At 35.8% G+C, this 19,148-nt stretch overlaps 5 protein-coding genes across 5 annotated transcripts in view; 3 read left to right on the forward strand and 2 right to left on the reverse strand.

The window, feature by feature from the left end:
* CBG07192 overlaps positions 1-1,084 on the forward strand; it is a gene marked incomplete at both ends in the record, with an annotated part of 1,317 nt that extends 233 nt beyond the window's left edge. The window contains one exon of the mRNA XM_045243149.1: positions 548-1,084. Coding sequence (XP_045093366.1) covers positions 548-1,084 — 537 coding nt within the window. The remainder of the gene's footprint in view (positions 1-547) is intronic.
* Positions 1,085-2,066: 982 nt separating this feature from the next.
* Positions 2,067-5,245, reverse strand: CBG07191 (the record flags this gene model as incomplete). Its single annotated transcript, XM_045243150.1, has 3 exons — positions 2,067-2,378; positions 3,561-3,782; positions 4,946-5,245. The coding sequence occupies 3 exons, from the start codon at positions 5,243-5,245 to the stop codon at positions 2,067-2,069; spliced, it is 834 nt and encodes a 277-aa protein (XP_045093367.1).
* A 1,876-nt stretch (positions 5,246-7,121) lies between these two features.
* Positions 7,122-8,636, reverse strand: CBG07189 (the record flags this gene model as incomplete). The annotated part of the gene is made up of 2 exons (XM_002632246.1): positions 7,122-7,574; positions 8,355-8,636. The coding sequence occupies 2 exons, from the start codon at positions 8,634-8,636 to the stop codon at positions 7,122-7,124; spliced, it is 735 nt and encodes a 244-aa protein (XP_002632292.1).
* Positions 8,637-11,219: 2,583 nt separating this feature from the next.
* CBG07188 lies at positions 11,220-15,044 on the forward strand (the record flags this gene model as incomplete). The annotated part of the gene is made up of 5 exons (XM_002632245.1): positions 11,220-11,447; positions 12,004-12,201; positions 12,904-12,984; positions 14,309-14,515; positions 14,790-15,044. 5 exons carry the CDS (start codon positions 11,220-11,222, stop codon positions 15,042-15,044), a joined length of 969 nt encoding a protein of 322 aa, XP_002632291.1.
* A 1,066-nt stretch (positions 15,045-16,110) lies between these two features.
* Positions 16,111-19,148, forward strand: part of CBG07187 — a gene marked incomplete at both ends in the record, with an annotated part of 4,046 nt that continues 1,008 nt past the window's right edge. The window contains 9 exons of the mRNA XM_045243151.1: positions 16,111-16,338; positions 16,395-16,425; positions 16,896-17,053; positions 17,931-18,066; positions 18,127-18,182; positions 18,232-18,471; positions 18,524-18,589; positions 18,640-18,783; positions 18,838-19,026. Coding sequence (XP_045093368.1) covers positions 16,111-16,338; positions 16,395-16,425; positions 16,896-17,053; positions 17,931-18,066; positions 18,127-18,182; positions 18,232-18,471; positions 18,524-18,589; positions 18,640-18,783; positions 18,838-19,026 — 1,248 coding nt within the window. The remainder of the gene's footprint in view (positions 16,339-16,394; positions 16,426-16,895; positions 17,054-17,930; positions 18,067-18,126; positions 18,183-18,231; positions 18,472-18,523; positions 18,590-18,639; positions 18,784-18,837; positions 19,027-19,148) is intronic.

Genomic DNA, 19,148 nt, shown 5'->3' on the forward strand with positions numbered 1-19,148 from the left:
CGGAAGCACAATTAGCAGTCCCACTGGGCTGTACATCATGACAAATGGCAAAAGTGTCTGTAAAAAATTTAGGGGAAGATTGTAGTTTGTACTCTGGCAGACCCAAACCTGAAATGTTAGCGTAATGAAGAGCTGGTGGTTTAGCTCGATGGTTTTGGCGCTCATGTGGGATTGGGCGCTTTTCATGGACCAATAGATATTAAAAGCGCAGTAGAGAATAGTAGAAAAACAGACGCACTGAAAAAGGGAATTTATGGCCTAGTTTTGGGTTTCCAGGTTAGCTAGCTTACAATGATAACCACACAGCCAACAGACGACATGCACTCCCAAAACTTCCAAATTTTCTNTACAACTACAAAACAACATTAGCAGACCCAAATCTCTTTTCAGCTCTGAAACAACATTTTCAGAAACTGAAAAATGGTAGACAGGGGTTTTCAAATACGCCAGTTCTAAAAATTGTTTTTCAAATCACTACAAACTACAATAGAAAATTAGCAGACCAAAAAATCCAAAAAACATTTATTTTTCAAAAAAAAATTTCCAGATCGACGCCGTTGTTCTAGACGAACTTCTCCGTGAAATCGTCGATATATCAATGTCAGATCTTCGTCATCGTCTTCAAGAAGCCGTTTTCGCCACGTCATTCCGTCGGAAACTTCTCGAACAACATCACGCCACGTCTTCTGATAAAAATCTCGAAAAACTTCTCGACGACTACATTAAACCCCAAAAATTGTCCCTATCTCTGGAGACGTTCACTCAGAAGCCCAAAACTACAGCAATCCCTATCCAACTGGTCACTGCTGACGACGTGGCAATTTCAGAATCGGGAAGGCTCTTCAAAGATGACGTGGAGTATTCAGAAGGGTTCTTGACTTCCAAACTGCCACGTGTACCTGCCTACGTGGCGGTTACTGTAGTCGTTATGGCCGTTTTGACCTTTTTCCTTCTCATCGGGACCATCATCTATTTTTTGGCATCAAAATCCAGAAGGTCTACCAAAAATCTGAAAACTCTCCCACGTGGAATTCTGAATCCCGATCCGCTGAGTGTTCAAGGTAAGAAAGAGGGTGGAGTGTAGGGCGGGGTTATGTACATAGATGTAGTTATATGTAGTTCTTGGAAAGTCTAAAAAAAGTTTTTTTTCAAATTAAAAATTTTTTTCTCGAAATTTTTTTAAATTTTTCAAAAAATTCAGGTCTCTCCACTTGCCACGTATCACCATATAGAAATTCGAATTCTCGCCGAAACAGCCTCTATTTGGACCAGGACCGCGCCGCCTCCTCGATTTGGGCTCATCCATAGTTTAAATTTTTTCTCTTTTATTTTTTTTTTTAATTAATGAATTCTAAAAAAGTATTTTTGGCAGTTATTCGAGAGTACAAAAAATAAGCAATTCAGAATTTCAAATTTACAAGAATTCAGAGATTCAGAAGTTCAGAAATCCAGAAATTCAAAAATTCAGAAATTCAGAATATCGAAAATTCGGAAATTCAGAAATTCGGAATATCGAAAATTCGGAAATTCAGAAATTCAGAATATCGAAAATTCGGAAATTCAGAAATTCGGAAACTCAGAAACTCAAAAAATCATAAATCCTGAAATCCGAAAACTCAGGAATACAGATATTCAGAAATTCAGAAATTCCGACAAAATCAGTTAATCGAAAATTCAGAAATTAAGAAACTCAGAAATTCAGAAAATTCATAAATTCAAAAATTCAGAAATTCAGGAATTCAGTAATTCATAAATTCAGAAAATTCTAAAATTCATAAATTCAGAAATTCAGAATTCAAAAATTTAGAAATTCCGAAAAAAAAATCTGTACATTGGAAATTCGGAATAATTGTAGATTTTCAAAAAAAATAATCGAATTCCGGATTTTTAGTGTTTTCTGGAATTTAAATATCGTAAGTTTCCAATAGTTTATTATGCGAATTCAAAAAAAAGTGTGCATAAAAATTCGAAAATCATAAAAAACCCGAGAAAAATAGTAATAGAGGTAGAGTGTCAAAAAAAGTGTCATTTTTGCATAAAAAAGGAGAAATTTTATAAAAAATAGATCAGAAAAATATTTCCAAGTCATCCGGACTGCCAACTGGTTCACTTGCTCCTGTTCCAGAAGAATTTGAATTCTGAGCCTGAGCCTGCCCAGAAGATCCCTGTTGTGTATTTTGGGAATATCCTCCAAAATTGAAAGGAAGTCCAAATTGTTGTCCCTGTTGTCCCATTTGTGGAATTTGTCCCTGTTGTCCCATCCCTTGATAGAATTGATGTTGTTGGGACATCTGGACACGCGGATGTTGGGGAGATTCCTTTTTTGAGCTGCTCTTCATTTTCTTGGATTGCGGACGAAATTTGTAGTCTGGGTGGTTCTGGAAAATTGGATTTTTTGAAACTTGAATTTTTTTATTGAGATTTTTCAACTAAAAAATTTGGAACTTCCAGAAAAGTGAAATTTCCAAATTTTCAAAATCTTTGAAAAATTTAGATCAATTTACCGTAAAATCTGTAATAGAAGGACCCCCAGACTACAAACTTTGACCTAATTTATCTCGGTTACTGTAAAAGATATCAAACATGTTCCAACTAATCAAATATTAATGATATTAAAATCAACAATTTATCAGTTGTCTCATTTTTGATACCTCTTACAGTTACCGAGATAAATGGGCTCAAAGTTGAAGGTTAGGGGACCCTTCTATTGCAGGTTTACAGTAATCTAGGTTCTTTTCTAAGAGGATTTCTAAAATTTCGAATTTTCCGAGAATTGAAAATTTGAGTTCCAATTTTTTGGAAGTTTCAAATTTTCAATTTTTCAAAAACTTAAAAAATCGTAGTGCTCAAATATCCATTAAAAATGAGTACCAAAAAAGCCAAATTTTCTTCATTCAAACTTTTATTTTTGATTTGAGAATGCGATTTTTAGAATCATAGTATTTGAAAACCCCAGAATAACATTTTTAAGATTCTGAAAACCTTATTTTAGAGCGGAAAAATGCGATAAAATGCAACTTGGGTCTGCTAATTGTTATTCTGTATTTGTAATCTTAGCNAGCCAACGCTCGCAAGCACAGGAAGATAGCCTGCTATACTGCANACTGCTAACCAAACATTAGCCTGCCCACGCCGCTATCCCATGAAAAGTGCACTTTGGGTCTGCTGGACTACAAACTACAGGTCAAACATTAGCAGACCAATCAAGCGCGCGTTAGGAATGTGTCAGTTGGCCTGCTAGGCTACAAACTACAGAAAATAATTAGCAGGCCCAAATATCAGTTTTCTTTGGAGCATCTATTTTTCTCAAAAATCTGAAAAATGATTTTAGTGGGTTTTCAGATTTGCTGAATTCAAAAATCGCATTTTCAATTTTCAGCAACTGACTACAAACTACAAGTTAACGTTTAGGAGGCCCAAATTCCTCGTTTTTTGCTCATAAAATTATTTCTACTCAAAATAAAGATTTCAAAATTCTGAAAAATAAAAAACTGGGGTTTTAAAATCTAAAAATCACATTTTTGGAAATCAAAAATAAGGTTAGAAGACCCGCCTCTTACCTTCTCATGATCCTCTTTCATTCGATTTGCTTCATCTCTAAATGGTTTCTTCTCCTCATCCGTCATATGTCTCCATCCTTCTCCCAACTGCTTACTGACGTCCGATGGCTTCATTCCTGGTTGCTCTTTGAGCATTTCGCCACGTTTCTTTTGACACCAAATCATAAATGGATTCATCGGTCGTTTCACATGATCAGCCGCTTTTTTTGGGTCCGGATTGTTCTGGAAAAAGTTTTTAAAGGTGGGGAGACATGAAAAAAATAATGTTCTTGAAATTCCGTTAAAAAAGGCCCCTCGAGGATTTGAACTTTTGGGGCGAGGATTGAGGGTGCGGCGCCGCTACCGACTAAGCCACGCGGGCAAAGAGAATGCGGCCGCCCGATTGCATACATAAAGGCGAGGACATTAAGCGTTGTACACCGTCACGGTAGAATGCATACCCTGGCTCCAAAAATCCTACGAAATATCTCCTGTCCCACCTTCAAATGGCCTACTTTCTCAACCTAATTGTAAGTGCACATGTCACACCTTTGAAATTTTGAGAGATATCAAAAAGTTGTCAACTGACAAAATTTTTATCATAAGATCATTAATATTTTAACAGTTGACACATTTTTGATATCTCTCTTTGGAACCGAGATAATTGAGCTTAAAGTTGACAGTTAGGGTGGGCTTCTATTACAGGAAATAATGTATATCCTTAAAGCGTCTTAAATTTTCAGAAGGAAAATTTTTTAAAATTTTTTAAATTATGATAAGAATCGAAATTCCAGCTTCTCAAAAAAGTTTGAAGTTGAGGAAATATTGAAATTCCAAAAAAAAAAACTGAAAAATGTCGAAGTTTTGAATTTTCCCGAATTCGAAGCAAATAATTAGGAAGTTTTAGGAATTCAGAAATTCAGAAATTATCAAAATTCCGAAATCCTAAAAAGATTATTGGGAATTCCTTAATACACAAATTTCGGATTTCTGAAAAAAAATTATGTGCTCTGATAGAAGCTCAAGCCATAAGTAGACTTTGAGCTCAATTATCTCAGTTCCTTCGAAAGATATCGAAAATTGGTCAACTGATAAAATATTGGTGATATTATAATGAACATTTTATCAGTTGATAACTGTTTCATATCTTTCACGGGAATTGAGACAACCAAGCTCAAAGTAGGCATATGGGATGGGCTTTTATTAGAGCAAATACGGGAAGAAGCTTTTTGGAATTCCGACATTTTGAAAATCTGGAAACTATTGAAATTCCAAAATTCAAAAACACAGGATATCAAAAAATCAGAAACTTCATAATTTTCGGAAAAAATGGAACATGGGAAACTCAGTACTGTTAGTGTTTCCCCCTTGGCCCTCTGACCCCTGCAAAAACAAATATCCCCTACCTTTGCATGATCAATCTTCTGCCTGACAGCTTCATCTCTAAATGGTTGCTTCTCTTCTTCCGTCAAATTCTTCCATCCCTCTCCCAACTGTTTGCTAACCTCCGCCGGTCTCATCCCCGGCTGCGATTTCAGCATTTCGCCACGTTTCTGAAGACACCAGAGCATGAAAGGATTCATCGGTCGTTTGATGTGCTCTCCTGACTTCTCCTTTTTCGAATTCTTTGAACTTTTTGTAGAAGGTGTTCTTTGGGAGAGGTCCTGTGGTTGATAGGACGAGGTGCCCGGTTGGTTGTTGTACATTTTTATCTGGAATTTTTTGATTTTGTGGGTTTGTAGGAAGAAGAAGAAGTAAAAGAAGAAGAAGAGGCAAAAGAAGAAGAAGAAGAGAAAGAAGAAGATTGGGGCAAGAAGAAGTAAAAGAAGAAGATGAAAGTGAAGGACAAGTGAAAGAAGAAGAAGAAGAGGGACCAGATGGAGGACAAGAAGAAGAAGAAGAGAAGGGCAACAACAAGAAAGACAAGTAACTGGAGAAGAAGAAGAAGAAGAAGAAGAAGAAGAAGAAGAAGAAGAAGAAGAAGAAGAAGAAGAAGAAGAGCGAGAGAGGACCCATCTCTATTGATTTTATGAGAGAGGGGGTAGTAGGCTGGGTGGCCCACGAAGAAGAAGGAAAAGAAAAGAAAAAGAAGAAGAAGAAGAAGAAACATACACACACAAAAGAATAGGGTAGAGGGGTGACTGTAGATATTTGACCCCGAGAATAGAACACACATGGACCCCCTTATTGCATGCACCCTAATGAGAGAGTAGAGAAAATAGAGAGACGCAGAGAAATGGGTGGTCACTCGGGTGGTAAAAGAGACACCCACCCTCTGGGGGGGTCTTGGGGTAATGAAGAAGGGTTGGTTGAGTTTCGAACCGAATTCTAAAGTAACGAACCTTGCAAATTTTGAAATCCAATCCAAAAAATCCAGAATCCATCTACCGTAAAACTGCAATAGAAGGGCCACCACACTGTCAACTTTGAGTCTAAATATCTCATTCCCTGTAGAAGATATGAAAAATGTATCAACTGATAAAATGTTTTTGATATTATGATAAACAATGTATCAGTTGACAACTTTTTCGAATCTTTGATAGGAACCGAGATAAATTGCCGCAAAGTTAGAGGTTAGGGGACCCTTCTATTACAAGTTTCACGGTATTCAATTTTGCCGATTCTCTAATTTTGAAGGTTTCTTTGGGAATTTGAATTACTTATTCGAAAATTGGTCTTTCTTCTTTCCTGACCATTAAAACAGTTTTTCAATATACTTTCCTATAGAATTTTTTTCTATTTGGACCAATTGTTTTGGAAAGTCCAGAACTGTCCCAGAGACAGCTGTTAGCTTAGAAAACATCAAAAATGATTTATGGAGGTTGTTAAACCCGAAAGAACGTTTAAAAACCGTCAGCTGTACATGAATGAAAAAATTTCAAAATAAAATCATTCGAAAAATGCTAAAACCAATTTTCCAGAAAATAAAATATGTGATTTTTGAAATTAACGGGTCTGAAAACCTTGTAATACCATTTCTCAGACTTTCAATATCCCATTTTTGAGCAAAATTAGACATTTCAAAGAAAACTTATATTTGGGTCTGCTAATGTTTTTCTGTAGTTTGTAGTCTAGCAGACCCAAAATGCACTATTTCATAGGATAGCGATATTGGTATGCTAATGTTTAGTCTGTAGTTTGTAGCCTAGCAGACCCACAGGGTAGGATAGCGCCGTTGGTCTGCAAATGTTTGGTTTGTAGTTTGTAGTCTAGCAGACCTAAAACTCACTACTTTGCGAGATAACGGCGTGGGTCTGCTAGACTACAAGCTACAGAATAAATATTAGCAGATCCAAATTGAGTTTATTCTCATTTCTCAGCTCTAAAACAAGATTTTCAGAATCTGAAAAATGGTAAACTGGGGTTTCCAAATACGCCAACTCTAAAAATAGCATTTTCAATTTCCACAAACTTGTAGTTTATAGCCTAGTAGCACAGCGATATAGCAAAGTTTGCAAATAACTCTTTTAGTGGAAAATTCTTGATAATTTGGTTTTTCGAAACTCGTTAAATACTGTTTATTGAAAATTTCTCATAAAAATTCGCAAAATTCAAATAACTTGACATAGATAAAAAGAGAGATCAATAGAAAAATGGAAGGTTTCCTTCCGAATCTTGTGGTCCAGTTCCTGGATTTCCAGGTCCATTCAGATTTATCAAATTTGGCAGATTCAAATTGTTAAAACCATTATTTTGGGGATCACTAAGCATGTTTTGAGGTGCTCCTGGTCCAGATGGATATCCAAAATTAAATGGAAGTCCACCATAAGGCATCATTGGATTTGTCAAAGGGGGCGGAGCCACAGGAGAGCTCAAACCGCCGGTGTAAAGTGATGGAAATGTTGGAATATTTGAAGATTGGATATTTGAAGATTGTGGTTGTTGCTGGGGAATTGAGGGAGAATCGTGAGGTTCCGAAAAACTGGACTCTCTGGATGACGAGTGACGTTGGGGGGAGGCATTTTCGGGTGGTAGATCCTCTGATTTTATTCTTTTTGGCTTTCGTTTTGGTTGGTATTTGTAGGTTGGGTGGTTCTGGAAACATTTTGGTATTTGAAATTTTGATTTTTGAATTTTACAAATTTTAAAACTCCCAATTACCATTTTTCAGAATTAAAAAATATTTTAATTGAATGATTTGAATCCCAAAAAACGAGGGGTGCGATTTGGGCCTGCTAAATGTTAACTTGTAGTTTGTAGATAAATTTCAGAAAATTAAATATTCTAATTTTCGTAATCAGCGGGTCTAAAACCCCTATTAATCCATTTTTCAGAATCTCAATATCTAATTTTTGAGCAAAAATAGATATTTCAAAGAAAACTAATATTTGGGTCTGCTAATTATCTTCCTGTAGTTTGTAGTCTAGCAGACCCACGGCTTTTGCCGATTTAGAATTGTTTGTTGTCAAATTTTCACTAATTTTCAGATTATTTAAATGATTTGAAATCCTCAAAATGGTCAAAAATGCCCCAAAATCAATTGAAAATTCGTTTTTCTATACTATGTCTTTTTGAAAAATGGTACTGTAGCCCATTTTTCTCGCTTCCTGTGAGAGATATCAAAAAATAGTCAACTGATAAAATGTTTATCATAACATCAGCAACATTTTATCAGTTGACACATTATTGATATTTCTCATAGCAACCGAGATAAATGGGCTCAAACTTTAAGCACATCATTTGGAGGGTACAAAAATTCGGGGGTACATCAATTCAAGGGGTACTAAGTGATTTAGGGCTACAGAATCTACAATCGTGGGTACAAAATTCAAAGATTTCCGCTATATTTTACCCCAAAAACTGGAAAAAACGAACCTTAACATGTTCAGCCTTCAATCTCGCCGACTCATCTCTGAATGGTTTCTTCTCGGCTTCCGACATATTCCTCCATCCTTCTCCTAACTGTTTACTGACTTCCGATGGCTTCATTCCGGCATTCTTTTTCAGCATATCCGCTCTTTTTGATTTACACCAAAGCATAAATGGATTGATGGGCCGTTTTACATGCTCATCTGTTTGATAACTGGGTCTTTGTGAGAGATCATACGGTTGAATGTCCATTCGAGAGGTGACAGGAATCGGTCTTCTTTGGGCCATGGTTTTTTAGTCTTCGGTGTTAGAATTTCGAGGTGAGGTAGATACTGAAAATGTACAAATTATATCAGATTTAAAGAAAAAAAGATTTTTAAAAATTGAAATTCGAAAAAAAAGGGAAAAGGTGCTGAAAATTTGACATTTTTTATTTGAAGATACACTGCTAACTTTGACCTAATTTATCTCGGTTATTGTAAGAGATATCAAAAATGTGTCAACTGAGGAAATGTTGCTGATATTATGATAAACAATTTTTCAGTTAACAACTTTTTGATATCTGCCTCAGGAAATGAGATATATGAACTCAAAGTTGATGGTTTGGGTGGCCCTTTATTAGAGTGTTTACGGTAATTTGGGATATTTTCAGAACTCAATATTGGGAAAATTAAACTTGATTTGTTGTTCGAAAATCTCTGAAATTATCAGAATTGGAGCTAAAACTGTAAAAAAAGACCAATATTGAAAAATATGATAAAAATCAAAAATCCAAAAGATCCAAAAAAGTGGAAAATTACCAAAAATTTAGACCTATATAATTCTGATCTACTTTTTTCTAATACCAAAAAATCTAGTCTAATTTTTCTTTTTTTTATTTTATTTCCATCATCTAATTTTTGTCTCTTTTAAGCTCCAAAATTCAAAAATCGAGCGCTTTTGTCAAGTGGAGCGCGGTTGCAAAATTGTACCTTTTTTGTACTGAAGCTGGTTTTTTCAGAGATTTTTGCTTTTAGTACAAAAATCAGTTTGAAATAAAAGATTAGAGAATTACAAAAAATTTAGTTTTCAAAAAAAATATTCGAAAAAATTTGAAAAAAAAAATTTAAATGTTCAAAAATTTCCAATTTTCTGGAATCAAGTTTTTTTTTCAATTTTTAGATCTTTTGATACTATTTTCTAGATAATAACCAAGTTGAAAAAAGTTTCAGAATAGAAAGAATAGCGCAAAATTTAATAAAAATACTAAAAAACCAATTTCTCCATTTCTTTTCCAACAATTTTTTAGAAATTTTTACTTAAAATGTTTGTTTTTATCTGCTGAACTCATTTTTTAGATAAAAACAGCAAGAAACAGACGAAAAATCGGTTTAAATTGGACAAAACCGAGTTGTGTCCACAAAAGTTATTTCATGATAGCAATCGCGCTCCACCGAGCAACAGGATTCTAGTGTAATTTTCAAGAGAGAAATAAGTAAAAATTAATGGGAAATGAGCAGGAAAAAGAGATATAAAGATTCAAAAAAAACGCACAAAATCTAATTATCGATTTTTCGCTGTCGCTGTATGCCAGCGGACCGCGATTAGAGGGAGAGTGGGGGGTCGATTGGTCATTTCTATTGTACCCTCCCCCGTCCGTTGTTCCCCCACTCATTTTTTCTAAATCTCTCTATCTCTAATACTCTCTCATTCTATAATGTCAAACCTTTCTTCTTTATCTCCTCACCATGTAACTGGCAGGAGGTAGTGACAAATGAGAGAGAGGGAGAACAACAATTTTCATTGGGTGTGGTCTGGCTGTTTGGGCATTTTGTTCTGAATTTTTGGGTTAAAAGACAAAATAAAATTTTAAAGGAATACAATTTTTGAATCCAGCAAGTTTGAAAACCCTATTTTATCATTTTTCAGAATTTGAAAATCTTGATTTTGCGTTAAAATATTTAAAAATAGTAAAAATTGGGTCTGCTAATGTTTCATTTGTAGTTTGTAGTCTAGCATGCCACTGCCACGTTGGCATGCTAGACTACGAACTACAGAAGATTAATTAGCAGACCAAAATTGCATTCCTCCCATTTTCAGCTCTAAAACAAGATTTTCAGAATCTGAAAAATGGGAAAATGGGGTTTTCAAATACGCAAATTCTAGAAATCGCATTTTCAAATCCCAAAAAAAAAGTTAAAAGGGAGAAAATTTTTAATAACAATTTTCAGACGCATTCAGTTGAAAACAGTTGGTTTTGAATGCTTGGAAAAAATTTTAAGGATTGAATAAGGATTTCTCGAACAGTATTCAAGTTAGAAGGGGAAAAATATCTTTTAAAAATTGGAAAAATTCAAATCATTATTTTTCAAGCTGAGCAAAAATTTAATTCAAAGTTTGAATGGAAATTGTTTGATGATCGGTAAAAGTATTTAAAAAATTCTGGGTTCTTTTTAATATATTAACTTCAATAAAAATATTCTATTTGAATTTCTGAACAGACCTACAAACTTTTTGAATGTTTCTGAAAGCCCAAAGTAGAACTTAATTTTTGTTGTTGAGAAATTTTTTTTAATGTTTCCTCTGTTTTCAACATTTCTGAAAATCTGAAAATTCCTGATAATTTAGTTCATTCATGTTTTTATCTCACTCCACACTAAAATCTGAAGTTGAAAAAGTCAAAAAGTCAAAATTCCCCATGACTACGAGACTAAAATGTTCCCCTTGTTTTTCACATTAGCAAAATTGATTTATGTGAAAATTGAAACCTTCAGTTTTTCCGATTTTACTTCTTCATTTTTCAAAAAACAGAGAGTTTCATCCAAAATGAAGTTTCTCCCGATTCTTTTTACTTGTTCTCTATTCTTATCTCAATCTCAAGATGAATACAAAATGGTGGCTGTATTTGGAGCACCAGAAATAAAAAATAGCTATCCATTCAGTGTTTCATTTGGTAAAACATGGGAGGAATGTCTCTATAATTGCGAGAATCTTCCTGATCACTGTCACATGGCTTCTGTGAAGAGGGACAGATGTTCGTTGTATACGATTGGAGATTATCAAAAAATCAGTAACGACGGTTTTGGAGATATATTGGAAGATGAGGTGGTTGGTTTCAAGGTAAGACTTTTTCTCTTTTTACCTTCTATTTTGATAGAAGATGGGCTGGATCTAAGGATCGCACTATTGTTCTCGGCGACTCATTTTTAATATGATTTAGAGCTTAAAAACATTCTTTCTATCACATCTTCATCATTCTACCATATTGCTACTGTTATGTTAAACTCCGCCTTTTAGCTTGGTATAAAAGTCCTTTCCATTTACATAGGGTTGGCAACGGGGCGGGGATTCNCCCCCGCCCCGCCTGTGGAAAAAAGCAGTTCGTTGAATGAAGCAGTAACCAAATTTTTTCAAATTTTTTACGGTTCAGGGTACCCAATTAGGCTACCCTGACAGTTTCAAGTCAATTGGTCCATTCAGTTACGCGTGATTACGCAAAGTAAGCCGCCTCCCGGGGCGGGGGCGAATCCCCGCCCCGCTCTCTGGGGCGGGGATCGCCCCTTTTCGCCCCCAAGCCAACCCTACATTTACAAGACTAGAGACGCAGACAAAGAGACACTCTAACTATCTGCGTCTCTCCCGGTCTCCGTATTTTAATCATTCCAACTATTTTCAGCTCGATATTCCAAATGGAGAATGCTTGGGATCTGCAAGTAGTACTCTTGCCAGCCAGACTGGTTCTTATCTATTTGCAAGTTCTTCGGGTTTAGGCATCACAAGTTTCGGAATATCAGTTACACCGGAGTCCTATGACGTCAGCTATAACTACGATAACGAATGTAACAGACCATATCGACTAGACATTCCTTGTAAAGTGAGTAACAGACTGGTCTCGATACATTTCTCCAATGAAATTCCTCTGACTCTGTTCTAGTTTAGATGACTCAAAATTGAAATGGAGGACTGAAAAAAACAGAGGACCCAATTAAATTGATAACGAAATTACTAAGCCGCTGCTTCTGGTTTTTCAGCTGCCAGGCTCTTTCTTTTCTTTATAGTTAGTTCTAAAATGTGTATTTCTTGTTCTAAATTCAGCTTATTAGTCAATTGGAAAATGTTCTAGATGACCCCTAGGAGCTTCACGAGTGTTTGATACAAACTTTTTCAGACATGCCCATACAGAATGTACAATTTCCACGGGACGGTTTCAATGGATAATGGAGTACCAATTGCAGCAGAGGTTACGTGGAATCAATGCTTTAGCAAATGTTTTCATGATGGCACTTGTATCCTAGCTGCAACAAATAAGTATTATACATGCTATCATTTCAAAATCGACACATTCACTGAGCTCACTCTCAGCGACAATTATGACATCGATTCTATCGCTCCTGACTATTTATCAATCAAGGTTCATTTCCTTTAATTTTTCCGGTATTCAAATTAAACTTTTTTTTCCAGCTGATTAAGACCTCACCTGATTTTAATTGCCCTGCTGACGAAACTACTCTATTCTATAATACGATGGTAATGAAGCATCCCAAATATACTTAGCGACATAAATTCTAATTTTCAGGACGTCACAAGCTTTCTAGAGGCTGGTAGTGGCCACAAAAACTATGCAATGCAAATGATGAGAACTGGAAATACAGTAAAGGTGCAGTGGTATGAATGAACCTGATCAGTATGGATAATTATTTGCATGTTTTATAACTACAAACTGCGAATAAAAATTTATTTAAAAAACATACATATTTTTTCATTGATTTTTTTTTCAAAAGTGAATCCGGGATCCATACTTTGGAATAAAAACCGAATATGGAGTGCAAAATGCGAACTTTGGACACTTTTGTAAAAAACAAAAATTAGGAACTTTTCGGTTTTCAATTCAAACATCTACGATTTTCTAAAACCGGAGTCTTGTAAAGTAATCAGAAATGTTCTCTAGAATATTGTTAATTACCCGTCCCATATTTTATTTACAATCTCTAAAGTTTCCAGACCAACTGGATATGTACTAAGTGATTATTCAGATATTTCAGGTTGTCAATTTCCAAGAAATTGTAATTCTAGATTTTTTTTTTTCAGTACTCTACAACAATTAATTCTCTATTTTGGACAGCCACATTAATATTGCTATTTTCAGGAAGTCCCAAACTTGAATATCTGCATGATCCCAATTTTTTAGAAATCTAAACATTTTCGCCCGCGATTCATGTGAACTTGAATCTTTCTGAACATGTATATAGTCCTAGTTTCGTCTTTTTTCTCCCGCTTCAAACTAAAATCTAAAGTAGAAAAAATCAGAAAGTCAACAATTTCCATGACTACGAGACTAAAATTTTTAGTTTTTCACATTAACAAAACTGATTTATGTGTAAATTGACACCTTCAGTTTTTTTTTCACTTCTTTATTTTTCAAAAGCAGAGAGTTTCATCCAACATGAAGTTTCTCCCGATTCTTCTCATTTTTCTTCTATTTTCACCTCTATCACAAGCAACATACAAAATGGTAGCTATAAATGGAGCACCAGATTTGAAAGACAGCTATCCGTACAAAGTTATCACTGGTATAAGTTGGGAGGAGTGTCACGAAAGTTGCATGGAAAATTTTGAAGCTCTGAACTGTTATATGGTTTATTTCAAAGGTGACAGATGTTCGTTTTATTTTCTTGGAGATTTTTATAAAGTCAGAAATGACGGTTCACAATCTGCAATGGAAAATGAAATGGTTGCCTTTAGGGTAGGTCCCTTTTTTCTCTATTCAGATTTTAAATTATTATATTTTTTGAACAATCATTAGTTGAAAATTAAGTCTAGCGAATTTGCAACAATTTGCACCTATTATCACTTTTCTAGCCATACTGGGAGCCGAGATATGGCCATTTAAAGTTACAAGACTACAGACGCAGACAACGAGACACTCTAACTATCTGCGTCTCTCCCGGTCTCCGTATTTTAATCATTCCAACTATTTTCAGCTCGATATTCCAAATGGAAAATGTTTGGGATCCGCAAGTGATACTATTGCCAGCCAGACCGGTTATGCGAGTTCTTTGGCTACAGACATCACAGGCATCGGAATCTCAGTTACTTCGGAATCAAAAAATATGATGTCATATGATGTCTCCTACAACTACGTTGACGAATGTAACAGACCATACCGAACAGGCATTCCATGTGAGAAGGTGAGTCTAGAGGACCGTACCTTTTTTTAAAGATCAGAGGGCCCAAAAATGAAAAAAGAACCAAGAAAAAATTCGGGACCTAAATAAATTTGAGGGCCCAAAAGGTTGAGGTCCAATACCGAGAAACAAAGATTCGCAATTTTAACTTTGTACTCCGCAAATTGTTCCAAGGTACACAAAAATGATGTTTTCCAGAGTTTCAGGTGCCAGTTTTTTTCTTCAGTTCTAAATTTTTCAGAGTCACTGAAAATTCACTAAATAAGGTTCTTTTCAGACATGCCCATCCAGAATGTACAATTTCCGCGGAAGCGTTTTAATGAAAAAAGGAGATGGGCAAGCAAACGGTCCGTGGAATCAATGCGTTACCAAATGTGCTCGTGATGAAAACTGTATCCTCGCTGCATCGGATAATTATACTGCATGTGTTCTTTTCGGAATCGAAACATTCACTGAACTCACTCTCAGCGACAGTTATGAAATCGATTCGACTTCTACTGACTATCTAGCAATCAAGGTTGAGTTCCTATAATTTTGGGCACAGAGTACGAAAGTTCGGATGTAAAAATTGTTACCAATTGATTAAGGAAATCCCTAAATCTCTTGGTACCCCAATGATCCCAAAAAATTGTGTTCTCTAATTTCGGGATGTCAGATTTGTACTCGAATTTCGGGATGTCAAAATTTCTATTTTCAGCTGATCAACACTACACCTGATTTCAATTGTCCAGCCGACGAAAATGCTCTTTTCAGTTCTACTATCGTAATTGATTATCCAAAATTTCCTTAACGACATAAATTCTAACTTTCAGGATGTCACAAGTTTCCTGGAGGAAGGTAGCGACCACAAGAATTTTTATATGACATTGAAGAAAACTGGAAATACAGTAAAAGTGGATTGGTATGAACCTACTCTATTATGATTGATTGCATGCTGTATAACTACAAACTACTAATAAAGAATTGTTAAAGAGCCAACATACATACTTTTTTCACATCATTTTATTAAAAATCGAATCCGGGATCCAGAATTTGGCAAAAAAAACGGAAAATTGAATGCGAAATCGAATGCGAGACTGTCCGTCGACGGTCCGTCAGTTCTCCTTCGGCTGCCAACTAGCAGTCATTCGCCAGTTTGCGCCTCTTCAGCTGTCATTTAGCAGTTTTTCAGCAGTCCCCCTCTATTTGTGGTCACTTCAATCTATATTTAGTTTTCGAGTTTTTCAAAATGTCCGGACAAACTGAGAGAGAGAGAGAAAGAGGTGCCGGATACAGCTTTTTTACCAAGTAACTAAGAATTCCTGTAAAAGGAGCCTCTGTCGGGTCTTCGCGGACCCTACCATTGTTTTTTTCAAGGTGGGGGGACAGGAGATTTTACGGGGGATTTTTGGTGCCAGAGTATGCATTCTACCGTGACGGTGTACAACGCTTAATGTCACTCTGCGTACAGCTGTCGTCCTCGCTTTTATGTATGCAATGGAGCGGACGCTTTCTCTTTACCCGCGTGGCTCAGTCGGTAGCGACGCCGCACCCTCAATCCTCGCCTTCATAAGTTTTCCAAGAAGTTTCATTTTGTAGTACTCGTCGAGTCGTACAGAATGTACAGTTTCCGTGGTACTATCTCAATGGAATACGGAGATTCAAATCAGCCACCAATGACGTGGACTCAGTGCGTTAACAGATGTATTCAGAATAACAGATGCATACTGGCTGTAACGAATACATATTTTAAATGTGTTCTTTTCGAAATCGAAAAATTCGATAAATTCAATCTCAACTACAACTATGAAATCGACCCAACTACTCCTAATTATATGGCAATCAAGGTTCATTTTCTTTTTTTTTCAATTTAAGTTTCTAAAATTGAATTTTTCATTTCCAGCTGATTAACACCACACCTTCACAGTGTTCAGGTGAAGAACGTTTGCTTTTCGAGAATACTATCGTAATTCACTACCAAAGAACGTTTCAAATAATTTCACAATTTCCGGATGTCGCTAGCTTCAATAATGGCATAGCGAAAAAATGGGATTGGCGCTTTATAGAAATAGGAATAATGAAGTGACGGTGATGTGGTGGAATTTCTGATCATTTGAATGTTTCATAACTACAAACTACAAATAAAGATTTACCAAAAAACCAAAAAAAAAAAAGGTTTTAAAATTTTTACATTAACATGTCAATCTTGTTACCACTGACAACTATGTAAAACTCGGCGTCCGTTTTTTCCTTTTTCCTTTTCTTTTTACAACAAAACCAAAAATGTATTTATTCTCCTGCATCCTGCAATTTCTTTTATTTCCCGACCACACAAATCCAACAGTAGTTTTGATATATGGAGTACCTGACCCATCAACCAGTTATCCCACACAAATTTTGACAGGTGTGAATTCTAAAGATTGTGCTGAAAAATGTTCCACAGATGCTAATTGTATTATGTCCTTTGGAAATAGCTCTAATATTTGTTTTTTGTATTCTGTAGGAGATTTGATTAAAGTTCAAACAAATGGCGAAGGTTCGGATAATAAAATTGGATTGAAGGTGAGTGGAAGAGTTTAGAAAGTGTCATTTTTGAATTCAGCAATATTGAAAACTTCAGTCTACCACTTTTCAGAATCTGAAAATCTTGTTTTAAAGCTGAAAAATGACAGGAATATAATACGGGTCAGCTAATGTTTGTTCTGTAGTTTGTAGTCTAGCAGGCCCAACTGGCGCGTTTCTATTTTTTGCACTCATGATTGGTCTGCTAACGTTTGGGTTATAGTTTGTAGTCTGGTAGGCCCAATTTCTTATGCGCGCATAATGGGTCTGCTAATGTTTGATGTGTAGTTTGTAGTCTAGCAGACCCAACTGACGAATTTTTGAAACGCGATATATTGGTCTGCTAATGTTTGGGTTATAGTTTGTAGTCTGGTAGGCCCAATTTCTAATGCGCGCATAATGGGTCTGCTAATGTTTGTTCTGTAGTTTGTAGTCTAGCAGGCCCAACTGACGAATTTTTGAAGCGCGATATATTGGTCTGCTAATGTTTGGTTTGTAGTTCGTAGTCTAGCAGGCCCAAGTGGCACTATTCGGGAATCGACCTGCTAATGTTTATTCCGTACTTTGTAGTCTAACAGGCCCAAGTGGCGCTATTCGGGAATTGGCCTGATCACCCCGCGCGTTGTAGCTTGTAGTCTAGAAGACCCAAATCGTATCTTCCTTCATTCTAGCTCGATTTTCGTCTAGATTTCACCATTTTTAAAGGTACATAAAGGCGAGGACGACAGCTGTACGCAGAGTGACATTAAGCGTTGTACACCGTGACGGTAGAATGCATACTCTAGCTACAAAAAAACTACGAAAAATCTCCTGTCCTCCCACCTTTAAAGATTTTTTTTTTGCGAAATCAGATTTACAGGTATTTTCAAAATTTCAGGTTCAAAATAATTTCACAAAATGTGCCAAATCACCGTCAGAATTGCTATTGAGTGCACCCAGCGTTTATCGAAATCCTCCAATTAAATCTTATAAGTTTTCAGCGGATACTCCAACTTCCTACACTATAAACTATGGTAAGAAAATTTAAATTAGGAATTTCAAACTACAGTAATCCAAAAAAAAAATATTTCCAGAGTATGATTTTGTAGATGGTTGTAGCGATTGGTTGGATCCAGTGCCAAAGTGTACGGTGAGTCTTTAAAATATTTTTCAATTCGAAAAATCTGAAAATGTTCTAGAACTGCCCAAAAGCAATGATGAGTTTTCGAGGAGTTCCTAAACTAGTGAATCCAATTGCTCCAAGTTCAAAATCATGGAAAGAATGTATGTATGAATGTTATAAGGATTCATATTGCTATATGGCCTATATGAAAAATTATCCGGACTGTCGGATGGCTTATTATGGAAATGTGGATAATGTTATAAGAATAGAAACACCGCCAACGTCTTCAACTGCTCTACATTTTGCGGCAATTAAGGTTTTTTCTAGTTTGTAGTCTAGTAGACCCAAAAAATTTTTTAACAGTACAGTATGTTACGGATGACATCACTTGCACTTTGAATTTCACTAGTTTATGGACTGCTGGACGGCCAATGGTAAGTAATTTTTTTAAATTTCAAATTTCAAAAAAAAAAACATAATCCAGAAAAGTGAAACCAGTGCTTCTAATTATTCTGCCTATCAACCAACAACTTCCGGCCTGTCAAGTAGGTTTTCGTGGATTGGAAAAAATTCTGGTTGCATACCAGGGTTTACAGAAAAAATAGCGGGAGTCAGCGGATGTGTTAGGGTGAGAAAATTGATAGAAAATCAGAAATTTCGCTTTAAAAAACATATTTTTCAGCTGGTCCTCTTTAATAATCTAACGGTGAATCGCTCTGCTGCAATTGCAGGATGTTATAAATATGGAACTTATGGATTAATGACAATTTCAAGTTCCGAAGCACTTAGCGTGTTCCGAAAAGCTATGACGACCATTAGTCGGCAAGCAGGCACATATCATATTGGATTGAGCAGAAAAACCGCGACAAGTGTAAGTTTGTGTAATTTGAAAATACAATTTTTAGAATTTGAAAATACAATTTAGAATCGGCGAATTTGAAAATACAATTTTTAGAATTTGAAAATACAATTTAGAATCGGCGTGTTTGAAAA

This window comes from Caenorhabditis briggsae (assembly GCF_000004555.2).
Source record: "Caenorhabditis briggsae complete genome, chrII, whole genome shotgun sequence".
Classification (NCBI taxonomy): domain Eukaryota; kingdom Metazoa; phylum Nematoda; class Chromadorea; order Rhabditida; family Rhabditidae; genus Caenorhabditis; species Caenorhabditis briggsae.